The sequence below is a fragment of the Anser cygnoides genome, chromosome 10, assembly GCF_040182565.1.
Source record: "Anser cygnoides isolate HZ-2024a breed goose chromosome 10, Taihu_goose_T2T_genome, whole genome shotgun sequence".
In the NCBI taxonomy this organism is placed as follows: Eukaryota; Metazoa; Chordata; class Aves; order Anseriformes; family Anatidae; genus Anser; species Anser cygnoides.
This window is the reverse complement of record NC_089882.1, coordinates 14,131,369-14,144,313: the sequence shown is the minus strand read 5'-3', so window position 1 is coordinate 14,144,313 and position 12,945 is coordinate 14,131,369. Positions and strand designations below refer to the sequence as shown.

At 42.8% G+C, this 12,945-nt stretch overlaps 1 protein-coding gene across 6 annotated transcripts in view; it reads right to left on the bottom strand.

Annotated features, from left to right (window-relative positions):
* The window catches only part of EEFSEC (eukaryotic elongation factor, selenocysteine-tRNA specific), a 166,556-nt gene that overhangs the window by 119,791 nt on the left and 33,820 nt on the right, over positions 1-12,945 (bottom strand). Inside the window, exon 1 of one of the 6 annotated variants that reach the window (XM_048073346.2) lies at positions 12,753-12,897. The exons of 1 other annotated variant lie outside the window; for it this stretch is intronic. Coding sequence is in view for 3 of the 5 variants with exons in the window: in XM_048073337.2 (XP_047929294.2) it covers positions 6,411-6,687 (277 nt within the window). In the remaining 2 variants the exon portion in view is untranslated. Of the gene's footprint in view, positions 1-6,410; positions 6,816-7,147; positions 7,171-12,126; positions 12,631-12,752; positions 12,898-12,945 lie in introns of those variants that run through there. 4 more of the 6 variants (XM_048073315.2, XM_048073351.2, XM_048073337.2 and 1 more) reach the window with 4 other exon arrangements.

Sequence of the window (12,945 nt, the reverse complement as noted above, 5' to 3'; positions counted from 1 at the left end):
CTACATTTAAGATGGAGAATTAAATTATAGATCACATCTTCAGACAATATGCTCTTTTTAAAAGCTGAATCCTAGAAACACTACACGAAACATGACAGAACTCTAGAGTAAAAGAGGAGGCAATTATTCAATATAACTTTTGAGATCAGAAGATGAGGGCTTTCTTTTAAGCCCATAGAACAAAAAGGAAGGCTCTTCTTGATTTTCTCTCTGATATTACTGAACAGTTGATGTGTACTTTAGGAGCACATTGAACCTGTGCAACTAATGTGGAAGTTAGCTTCAAGTCAAAAAAGCACAGAAGAACATAAAATAGAAGTCATAACCGGCAAGTAAACTAGCCTCACTGTTACTGCACTCAAAAAAGCATTAATATGCACAAAAACAAGAAGGAAGGGAAAAGTAATGGAAGAGTAGAACAATTCAGGTTATAATACAGGTAGATAAAATTCCACAACGACCACCGTTCTGTTTTAAAGTATCTGGTGCACACACCTAAAAACAAGTTTCATTCTACTCCTAATACACAAGCAGCCCTCTACAGCACAGAAACAATTCAGAATAGATTTAGTACAACTACCTTGCTTTTACAGGGTTAAATGACATGGGAAAGCAGGGAAGAAAATAAAGGAGTTGCATACTAAGTTTCATGGTTCCCACATTTCCAATTGCTTTACAGGTTAAATTAGCTAATCTTCCATAGTTGTAAAATAAAAAAAGACTGGCCCTTTATGTGGATGAAGTGTCATCCCCCTCACATGCAACTTCAATGAAAACCAGTTGTTCCATCTCATCGGGGTTACCTGCCTGTCATGAAATATAGAAGACGACACCCTATGCATTTTTACTGCTTAAGGTATAAAAACGCTATTCAAATTGTAAATGAAGTAAGACTAACCTTCCTGAAAAGACAGGGGTCGTTTTCTTTAGGAAGGAGAAAGTTAAGCACCAGTTGAGTTCTAAATCTTCTACTTGATTTTGTTTCATTTCCAAGTAAGGTCACCCCATCCATGCTGGCCTGTTACCCTACATACTGATCATTAAGATCCTACATCGCAAGCAAACACTGCCCTCTTGTGCGCCGAAATATCCTGTAGACACAGCTGCATTTCAGGGGGTTGGGGAGAGGGCTTTTTAGAGCATTGCTGTTTTTATACCAGCTGCCTCTTCTTTAGATACAGTTACTTAATAGAAAAAAAGGGTTTTAATTTAAAAATTTCAATAAAAATAGTCCTTTAATTTGTCTGACAAGTAGCAGGCTCCAACCAAATTCCTCGAAGTGAATTAAAAAACAGCACTCAATTTCAAGAGAAAGGCTTTTCATTCACAGAAAAAAAAAAAAGTTTATTTGCATTTTTAACACAAAGCAATGTCAGCAATTTAGAAGGACCATGAATCCAACAAGTTTACTAGGGTTTAGAGAGTGCTAGCTGGAAATGGTGAACTCTTGACTCGTGAGCATTTCCACTGCATCAAACCTCAAGAAGAAAAGCTACATTACATGGGACTTGTACTTTAATATTTTCAACAAAACAAGGTTGCTTGTTATGTTATTCTCACTTCAGGCTGGCAGGCAAGTCCTCAAATCCCTCCAGCGACCTTCCTGACCAGATGAGTAGCTGCTGACCACCACAAAGCTCTCTGTCCTCCAGAAAACAGGCTTCCCCTCAACAACCAACATCAAGAAGCCTCCATGAAAATTCACAGTAATCCATACATATAATGTAAGATATATATACCACTCTAAAACTATACATAAAGCTCTCTCTCTCACCTGGGATGAAAAAAAAAACCAAAAAAACAGTTGTATCTTCACAAAGGTGTCAACAAGCAAAAGTTGGCACTGATGGCAGCATATTTTCTTGACAGTAATGTACAGGTAACCCTGAGATTACAAATCCTCTTAAAAGCTTACAACAACTTCATCAAAACAACAAGTCTGCGATAAAAGTACCTTCTTTTGGCGCTGTGTTAATCTTACAAATAATCTGCATCTGACCGACTTTGGATGCTGGTAGCAAGCCCACATTCCCCTTGATCTCCCAAGACTGTTTTCATTGTACTCATTTGCATCAGCAAGACGTGCTTTCGCTATGCTCATTTCCCCCTCCCCAAGCTCTTGTGCAAGTTCAAAAGTCTTGGCCCCTCCGATGTATCAGGTATGAATTAATACCCTTCCTTAACGGAACACAGCAGCAAAGTGGAAACAGACACTTGCAAGGCAGTTTTCTTTGAAAGGAACTGCAGGGACAAATGGTGACAATGAAGCTCTGGTTATAAAGTAAAGAGGTCAAAGGTTCAGCAAAGCACAAGGATTACAAAACTACAAGTTCGCCAGAATTCCCCCACAGGTTTAGACAACCAGGGTCACGCAGTAGCTTTCCAATTAAAACCCTATAAGGCTACTCCGTCCTTTGAACTTGATGGGGTTAAAAAAAAAAAAAAAAAACACCTTTCTTCTGTAGGAGTTCTTTTGAGAACCCATCTCAGAGCTGAACAGAACGCATCTGACAACAGCTCACCTAAAACAAACCCCGCAGGATCCCCTCAGTGCATGTGTGTGGGGGAAGCTGGGGTGAGGTAATCATGTTCTTCTGTATTAGTGTGCTGACCCTTTGTAGGGCATGAAATTAACCATCAGCAAGTAAAAAATCTGCTACTGGTTAGACTACTTTGCTACGCAAAGTGGTCCTAAGATGAAATATGGGGATTGAATTTCTTCTGGAAGATTAACTCGTATAACCTCTCTGCGGGCATCCCCTGCTGCTGAACTCATCTGAGACACCGTTCTGGATGCACGGGTCTGTGACACACAAACCTAAAAGCAAGTCTTGTTTTACTTCAATTTGGTTAACATCGGTTTTGCCGAAGACTGGAGAGCCGAGATCTAACACAAGGATGGAAGTTTAAAAAACACAGCACTGACAGAGACTACTTCACCTCAGTGAGCATGAAATTTTGACAAGACACCTCTTAACTCTCCCTAGCAATGGAGGAAAACAGCGTTACACTTCGCAGTCATTCGTTCAGTGCAAAAGGCAAGCACAGCTGATACAAGTGCCTCTTGCTGCTTGCAACAAGCTAAGGAATTGACCATTAAAATTCAGTTATTCAGGTTTGTTTTCTGTTTAGCAATTTGACTACAAACAGCCATAAATACAAACAGCACTTGTTGTACTGCTCGTTATCTGAAAGACTACCTCCTGCTACAGCAAGGGAACTCTTGAAATTAGTATAAAATACTAGGGAAAAAAAGTTCTGTTCCTTTTGTTCAGGAGAATAATGCAACTAAATGAAGTACACAGCAGAGTCCAAACCATGAAACTATCCAAAGTAACTTAATACCTCCTTGCGACATCAGACACACAAAAGTCTGTGGTGGAAGAATAAACCAGTGTGGTTTAAATACAAGCAAAAAACATGATGTACTAAGTCAAGTGCCCATCGCTTATTCCATTCCAGGCTTGACTATCACCTTCCAAATAAAACTTTAAGAAAGTAACTTGGGTGGAACTGTCTACAACATTTCCAATTCCTAGCATGCAGGTTAGAAAAAAACAAAACACTTGATTTAGCATTCGATAGGTTTTCTTTTCAAGGACAAGCTTCGTAAGAAAAATGCAGCCACAGAGAATGAAATATGACTTCCATTTTCCATTCCATTTGGTTACTGCTCAAATATTCTGCATTCACTTAATCCTAAGGTATTGTCTCTAAATAAGCATCCTGTGAGTGACTGTGAAAAGTATTTGCAAGGTCAAGTGCTACCTAGCGTAGCATGACAAAAATGCAATACTATATTCAGCCATGAAAAATGCCCTTCAAGAACTAGCCAGATTCAAAAATATGTTAAAGAACAGTAAATAGTTTCAGCTGATCTGTAAGTGGGTTTATCAGCCTCGCACAGGAGAGGAATTAACCCTTAGAGCATTTTGGGAGCACAGAAAAGATGCTGGGTAGAGAGTATGACAGGCTGCTGGTTGCTCTTGTGAAGCCGGTAAAAAGCTCCTGAGAAGGAGCCTCTTGAGCTAGTTGCCCAGTGGCAGATTTAACAAACTGAATAAAGCCACTGCTACCCAGCCACAGCAGACAGCAACCCCCCATGGTGGGGCATTCGAAGGGGATCCAACCAGTTTACAGAACCTTCAATGAAACAAAGAGCTTCAAACAAGAGCATGCAGCAGCATATTTTCACACCTGTAGCCCCAACAGCAAAAGCTGCACACGGATGAGGATAAAACTGCCCTCTTCTCATCCCCCTTCCAGTTCCTCACATCCTGCTCCCTTTATTGCAGACCCTCTACCTCCCATTTTTCTGTAGGTTAACTCAAGCTACAGAAATCTCAGGACTTAATTTCAGAAGAGCAGTATTTTCAAGATCTGTGGGAACTCTGACGTGCAGAATTAACACAGGAAGATAGAACATTTTGCTCTGATATTTTATTTAACAGCCTTAGAAATAGAAAACATAAGAGGAAAATCATAGCATCTAAAAAAGAGCAGTAGCCTTCTTAGTTGCAGTGAAAATGCTTGGAATGGCAAACCCTGAACACTTATGCCGAGGAAGAAGATGAAAATCTAAATTTTAAAGTACCGTGATCCGGGAGGCCTGGCTTTCCACTTCTGAAAAGCTGGAAAGGGTGGCAATATCAAAATACTGAAGGATGTATCCTATTACATATGATATACTTCAGTTTCACCAAAACATACTAAAATTGCAAGTGCCCTGAATAGTCCCAGCAGCATAGATCAGGTTTTAACAACAAGGTCTCACTTTTTAAACCTGGTAGTAAAAACAAATAAGCATCCAACATCAAGATTTATGTGTATGCTATCAAGCATGCAGCTGAAGTTTCTAGCTCTCAGTATTAACACAATACTGCATTTTCTTTGCAATTCTGTTTAATATATAGGATTGCAGTAAGTCATACGAATCAAATATTTTCATTAAAATACGTAATGTGGTATAATTGGAACTAAGCAAGTTTGACAAGCTTATGGATTGCTACCTGTACAGAATCATGCTTGCTGGGAAGAAAATTATCATTCAACCAGTCTAATCCACATCCTTTCTTCTCCCAGCACAGCCCATCAATAATGTTTTTTGATTAACTTATTCAACCGACTTAGACAGCTGTGACTAAATGCTGTAAAGTTCTTCATAAAAACAATAAATAGGAAGCAATAAGAAGTCCATGTATCAAATAAGCACTCAAAACTAAGTGATAACAGAAGCTATTTCTCCAGGGCTTCCTGAGTCCTCTTCAGAAAAAGTTCACCCCGCTCAGATTAGTTGTTTCCTAAAGAAAGGAGTGTCTATCTACAAGTCACTCTACCAGCGCGTCCAAGAAAAGCTACCATTCGCCAAAATAAACTTTGCTCTTCAGAAGATAATCAGGTGCTTACAATTACTTAAGCCCAGTAACAGACTGTAAAGTACAAAAGACTCAAAGACCACAGATTTCAGGGATTCGGCACACAGCCACTCCTCTCTTCCAGCTATGGAGCACACACTGACAGCGCTGCAGAAATCAAGAAGTGAAGTATTTATTATTCTACCCAAAAGAAATGCAAGCAGTACAATGTTGTTACTGCTAACACCACTTACATGTATTATGACTGCTCAAAATGGGGTAACTCATACATTGTGAAGAGTAACTTGGCCTGAACCTCAGCGTAGCTGCCAGGACGCGTACATCGCGTTACAAAACTACCACCTCCCAGACACTAAGGAGGCACTAGCACAACAAATGCACGGGAACTGAATTTTCTGAAGCCCCTGTAGCTTCAGGTTATCAGCCTGGGACTACTTTGCATTGCCTGCAGCCACAATCCCTGTCACGCACCAACAGCCTCTCAACTTTCTGGAAGAGATAGAGGTGGGAGGTGCTATTCCTCACAGAACAAGGTGAGCTAACCTAAAACAACCTCTAAAGCCAGCCAGATGAATCTCCGTGTATTCTCAATGAAGACTAAAACAGAAGATGACTAAAACCCACTTGATGCTTTCTAACCCTACAATTTTCATGAGAAGCCCTCGGCCTTCGCACCAGCAGGGTCTGACACACGTGCACACCCACCAAGTGCACCACAGCTCTCAGCACAGGGGATACCAACCTGGCAGCTTCAACCGGGGGGGGGAACGAAGCTAATATTACACTTCCATACCACAAACAGACTCTGGATGCAACAAAACTTTTGTCCAAGGGCTTGCAAGCAAACCGGGCAGGCCTGCGCCAAGACCACCGGAGCACTCCTCTCTCCAGCCAGCCTTCCTCGGAGTGCAGGGCTTGTGCTGGAGGGGCCCCGGGGATGGGTGACAAGGCCACCAAACCTGTGCCAGCCCCGACCCGAGCCCGAGCCCCGCCGCACCGGGCCGGGGAGGGGAGGCCGCCCCCGCTGCCCCTTACCGCCGATGATGGTGCGGATGAGGGAGGCGTGCCCCGGGCAGTCGACCAGGGTGAACTGAAGCTCGCCGGGCCCCGGGCCGAGCTGCGGCGGCAGGGCGGTGCGGAAGCAGGAGAAGCCCAGGTCCAGCGTGATGCCCCGCGCCCGGCTCTGCGGAGCCCGGTCGAAGGCGGCGGTGGAGCCGGTGGTGCTGAGCGCCCTGGCCAGCGCCGTCTTGCCGCTGTCGATGTGGCCCAGGACGCCCACGTTAACGTTGAGGACGCGGGGCACGGCGGCCATGGCGGCGCCGCAGCCGGCCGGGTCCGTCCCAACAGCGCCCCTGCGGCAACGCCGGCACCGCCGCCGCCGTTCCGCGGCCTCGGGCCCGGGCAGAGCCGCAGCCGGAGCCGGGCCCGGCCCCGCGGTGCCTGAGGCGGGCGCGGAGCGGGGAGAGGCGCAGCCGCCTCCCGGCGCCCAGCGGGTCTGCCCTGCGCGGGCTGGGAGCCTTCCTCCGCCGTGAAGTAAAAGTGGTGTAAAAGAGCAGCGAGGGCATCGTGGTTGTGGTACATACACCAAAGGGTGGCCCAGAGAGGCAACGAAGCAGCCACATGTGTTGTGATGGGTCACAACCACATCCACAGTGGCAAAACCCACCCAAGTCCCAATAAAAAACCCCAACTCACCTCACGGCACCACAGCTCACAGCCACACCTGCAGCAACAAAAAAACACCCAACTCCTGACAAAAGCCCCCAACTCACCTCACGGCACTCCATGCAGAGCTACCCCACAACCCCTTCCAGTGCCTCCTTATCTAGGAGCAGCAATTAAACCCAATGACTTCATACACCAAACAGCTGGTGGCCCCTCTTCAGGTGGCCTGGGGCTAGTCAGGGCCAGGCCTAACCACAGCTGGAGGGAGCCGTGAGCACCTGCTGAACACCTCGGGAATGGATTTCCCTAATTGTCCCTGCCCGCTGTCTTGCCCACGCTAATTAGTCACTGTAGGGCCACTCAGCTTGGCCCACTCACTGGCACAGCACACCTTTGTCCTGCCTGCAAGGATATGTGGGTGCCGATGGAAGTACAGGGCTGAAATTTGGTTTTGAAGTTGGACAGACATTGCAAATTAACACACACACACACACACACACAAAATAGTTAGATAATTCATTCTTTTTACTTTTATTCACTGATTTCTGGGTTTACATAATTCCTTCTCCTGCAAATATACCTACTTGGCGCAGGATACTTCCTAAAAATCATACCTTGAAGGAATTAAGAACAATCAAGATCAATAGCAGTACTGAACAGCTCTCCAGCAAACCAACAAAACCAACCACCACCAACCAGGTAGACAATCATCTGAGGCCTGGGAGCATGTAATAGGATAAGGGCAGGAGCACATTTCACTAGTTTAAGTCACCTGGCTTTACTGATATCCCTTTATTGATATCCCATGAGGCATGCAGGGCCAAATGCTGGTCACAACACTTAACACAAGCATCAAGACATGTGCTCTGCATTTTCAGTAACAACTACTAAGTAGTCCTAAGTACTATTTCAAATGATAACAGCTGTTTACAAGCCAAGAAAACAATAATGGAACTGTTATAGGCCATACACAGGTGTCCAAATAGACTAGACCTGCACTATACGGAGTTGTTTTGAGAACAGTTTTTGCTCACCTTATGCAATAATATGTATTGCTAATGGCATTTAGCATTCATAGCTCACAAACTAATTATAAAATTGGGCCAGAAGGGTAAGATGACTTGCCTGAGGTTATTTTCAGCATCATGGATTTATTTTAGGTTTTGACTCTCAACACCAGGCTTTCTTACAAAGAAGGTTGCTTCATATCTTTTCAATATGAAAGGGTTTACAGAGCTTTAAATCTGGGTACAAATTACCCCTCCCTCCTAGCCAAAAATGCAGAAGTCAAGATGCCAGAGTCAATGAGTCAGTGGCACAGGAGAGAAAAAAAAAAAAAAAGCAGACATTCCTAGCATGCAGTGCTATTTGAAAGAAAACTATCTCCCTAAAGGAAGGAAAGAAACTCACAAGGAGTACTGCCAATGCACTGAGCTAGCCTGGTTAATAGGTTTCTTTAGCAGAATAGTTCAGCTTGATGGGAGCTCTGTCATGGGAGCTGAATTAAGCATAATGTCACTTTTCAGACCAAGTTCCCAGGCTTTGAATAGTTTCCTGTGAAATCATAAGGCTTCATAGCTCATGTGCATTTCACTGCCCTGAATGTCTCAATCTGTTATATCAATACATACTTGCAAAGTTAATGGAAAGTATACTTCTATTCCCACAAGAAAAGGCCCTACAATATCATAATCCACACAGATATCCCTGCATCATATTACATACCATTTAATTCTTTTAACATTAATTACTAGATAGCTTCAGAAGAAAAGGTGAAAAAAGGTCCGATTCCCATCCAGAAGAGGCATTATCCAACAGTACTCCAGACACCTAAAATACCCACCACTGTCAGCAAGCTTTGACAGAGTATAGAGGTCTTAAAGCTCCTACAATTCTTGTAAAAATTGGCAATGAGATAAAGGAAATGCCCATTTCAATGGCCTACACAGCCTAACAGGCTACAGCAAGAGCTCAGGTGTGAGCCGTTTTGCTTGGACTGCCAACTTACCAATGAAACAAAAAGCTGTAACCGTAACTAGAGAGATACTGCACAGAACTCGGGGGGGGGAAGAATTGGTTTTGCTAAGGTGATGTCATGAAGAAGATAAAAATCTATAGCAAAATGGATTTAATCCTACTGATCCCATACAAATGGTGGCATTTCCTTTATAGCGCTATACTCTTAAATGACCCACAAGAAGGAGGGATATTAGGTAGGAACTTGGGCTTATTCTTATTTTTCTTTCTTTAGACACAGAAAAGACTTCCAACTCTCTAGACAGAGAAGGCATTTATCCTTGTATAGAAGGGAAATTATTTGTAAACAACTTGCACTTCAGTGGGAAAAAAATACAAGTTTGCTGCAGCGTCCACAGTTTTGTTGTTACCACTCAGCACGTACCTCTGTATACAGGAATTTATAGTTTGTGGATCAGATTTTGCTATATATCACCTGAACGCACAGCTTTTTGCAAGACTGGGGGACATGTTGTACCAGTAACATGAATACACTTCTGTCACCGATAGCGAGGAGATATTTGATAAACATGTGGACAATTTTATTCAGCACTAAGAGAGGCAGTTGCTCACAAAGTTTGCAGAATTAAGGATTTGGGAATAAAGAGATGGCATTTGTTATGAGTCATCACTCCTACTGCTTTGATGACAAGTAGGAAAAACCTTTCAGCTTCTTTTGCAGGAAAGAAAAAACACACACAGATCTTGACCTTACTAAGATGGAGAGGCAAACATGGCAAAATGAAAGAATCCCAGCTTCTCCATATTTTTCTATATCCATCACAAAGCAACCAGTTTATAGCATTTAGCTGTTCTCCTTGTTTTGTCCTCGATACACCATTCCCCTTCCCAGTTCTTTTCTTCTGTACTGAATTTCTTCCTTTAAAAGTGTTCAGTTTAATTGCTAAAGTTTATGGACTCATGGGAGAAAGGGCAGGAAGTCAGACTTTCAGGATAGAGTAAAAATGTAAAGGTCATTCACACACTCACACACACGTACTCTCTCTCACTCCAAAAATAATACACTATTTGACAGTTTCAGGATTCAGCATGTCCCACTGAAATTTGAAAGCTTATGTGAAACTAGGCCACGTCCTGTAACCTCAAACATTTAGTCTAGGAAAACAGCTCTCAAGTCTCCAGCTCCCACATCGGGTATCACATGACGTCTGTGCCAAACAGGAGACCTCAAACAGGGGGGCAAAAGAAATGTTGGTAAAATGAGTTGATTAAACCTGGGGAATAACAGTTCAGACCGTTAGTGACAGGTATTATTTTTTCTGGTTAACTGGCTAGTGAAATATTAAATTATACTCAGAGCACCTATAACATGAGATGGGCAGAATGGCCTAACACTGACTTATATCTCATGGAATGGACAAAGGAGAAAGGAGACTCAAGCTTTGCAACACAATTATTTTACCCTCCCTCTTTAATAGATGTGTTAACTATCCGAGCTCACAAAAATCATGTTAAGGTTGAGGTTCAATATTTCCTCACAATGATGGATCATAACACATCAGACATCAATTATTATAGATCTTCTAAGCTATTTGAGTTCAGTCATAAACTTTACGGTAGTTCTTCTTGTATTCCTCTCTTCCTGACAAATAAACAATTAATCCTGTGTGGTCTAAAGGATTATCGTTTATTTTCCTTCACCCAAATGTACTTTTTCCCCCTCTAACTGCAATTTCAGTACGATGCTCTACAAGCATATGGAATGAGTAAAACAATCAGTACAATGAGATGTGCCAAACCTTTCAAAGCTTAAGGATGACAATAAACCTCTTCAAGTGATAGTAACTTGAGCAAGTAAGAGGGAGAAGCCAGTCTCACATCCATCAAGTAAACAATTGTTTAGTGGATTTTGTTTTAATATTGAAATACCCTCTTCTACTGCAAATACAAACCCAAGCCATTTTCATAATGAATGCTGTAGGTTAGTACTAAAATTGCACCTTCATCACGGCAGTGGATTCTATTTACTGACTAGACATGGTTCCTAGCAGCCTGAAGTTTTAAGTTCTAGTCCAATTCTATTTTTGAGACATACTGTTGTAGACAAAAAAAAAGTTAAAAACCTTCTGGTTTTGTTTTCTCTCGTTAAATATGTGCTACCCATTTTTATCAGACAATCTCTAATTAAATTAGTATTTCTTATGTAGTATAGCTGATCTTTACATTTCTTCTAAGTTATAATGAATATTAACAGCAATTCTCTATTTTTTTGTCTCAGTGTATATTCCTATACCCTGACCTTCACAAAAGAAAATAAGGAAATATTAATAAATAGACTTTGAAATGCCATGGTCTCCCAAAAAAAAAAAAAAAAAAAGGCCTGGCTGCAATTTCAAACAAGATAACATGGAGCATATGGTCAGATTTCAGTAAAGTTAACAAAAGACTACATATTTCACCCATTGCTAGCTCTTATTAAAGGAGTGCCATAGCTGGCCTGAACTTTCTGCTAACAATATCGCTGCCTCCAGAGCTCTTCGAAGACTTGCTAATTATTCCTTCAGAACTGGCAGAAACTTGAACTCTGACCAGACATACCCACAACACTTGCAGCAGCCCAATACACTAGAGAAATCAAAGTTGTATATTTGCTCTTTTACAAAAAAATGTCTACAGTTCAGTACATATTAGGCATTTGTATTCTGTGACTAATATGACCCTGAAAGGACGTACAGAATCCAAAAGTATACATGCTTTTTTAATTATTTAAAGGATAGCTTGTATTTATTGGATTCAAAAATTCCTAGCTAAAACAGTTGTCTAAGTGGATACCCTTACAAAGGTGTTGAACTACATGTGTGCACAATTATATTGTAATTACAATTTTAAACTAGATTATGTAAATATAAACTGACAGAACAAGTTAGCAGAAAAAGAAAAAAACAAATAGGAAAGTCTTTGCTGAATGACACATATCAAAACTAACGGAAGCTGTTGGACCGAAAGGGAACGAACAGCACATATAGTGCTCACCAAGCTTCTGCAGCCTCAGCCACTACACCCACCCTTCCCAAAAGCCCCCCTCTATTTTGTATCATCGCACAACTACCTTTGTAATTCTGCCTGGCAGCTGGTAGCAGAGCTGAGACAGCCGCATCCCCTTGCACAAACAGGCCTGCATCATGCTCTGTTAGTCTGTTAACCCTGGGCATCACAGACGCGGCAACAGCTTTATCATCATACATGATGCATTGGTGGGAAGATTTCCCTCTTTTCAGGGAATAACCCCTGTATCTACAAGGACAAGTCAGTAGAACAGCCAGCTCTGAGGTCCTCTGAGATTTCATACAAGTGTTCTCCATCTCAAGCATTTAAGCATCATACAGAAGGTGCAACAGGTGAACCACAGGCCATGGGATGGCACAGGTGCGAGAGCTGTGGGGGAGTTCTGTGAGGGCACGAAGCTGACTGCTGAGGAGATGAAGTTTATTCCTCAAATCAGTAGCCCCAAGCTCAGGAGGAAGCTATTAGATCATATGTACAGCGTACATATAGCATACTGGAAGTCAAATTAAAGCCTCAGATGTTTACATAAGTACCTTAGACACACAAAATGGAGTTATTTAGCCATTACACAGGTAACTGAAAGAATTTGTCAAAATACACTCGGGGGTAAAAGCCTGCCCTTGCTACTTCCAGGACCAGTACCTAGAAACCCCTCGCGGGAAGCCTCACCTCAGCTCTGTGAGCTGCACTCGCTGCCGGCTGGGGCAGCCCGCCCCCCCTCAGCGGGGGCACAAGACCACCGGGAGCAAACCGGAGCTCCCCGTGGCGAGGAGAGAAGCAGCGCCCCCAGCCCTCACCCAGAGCCGGGCCACGACCCCCGGGCGAGGAGGAGCCGCCTCACCCGCTCTCCCCGGCCCGCCTC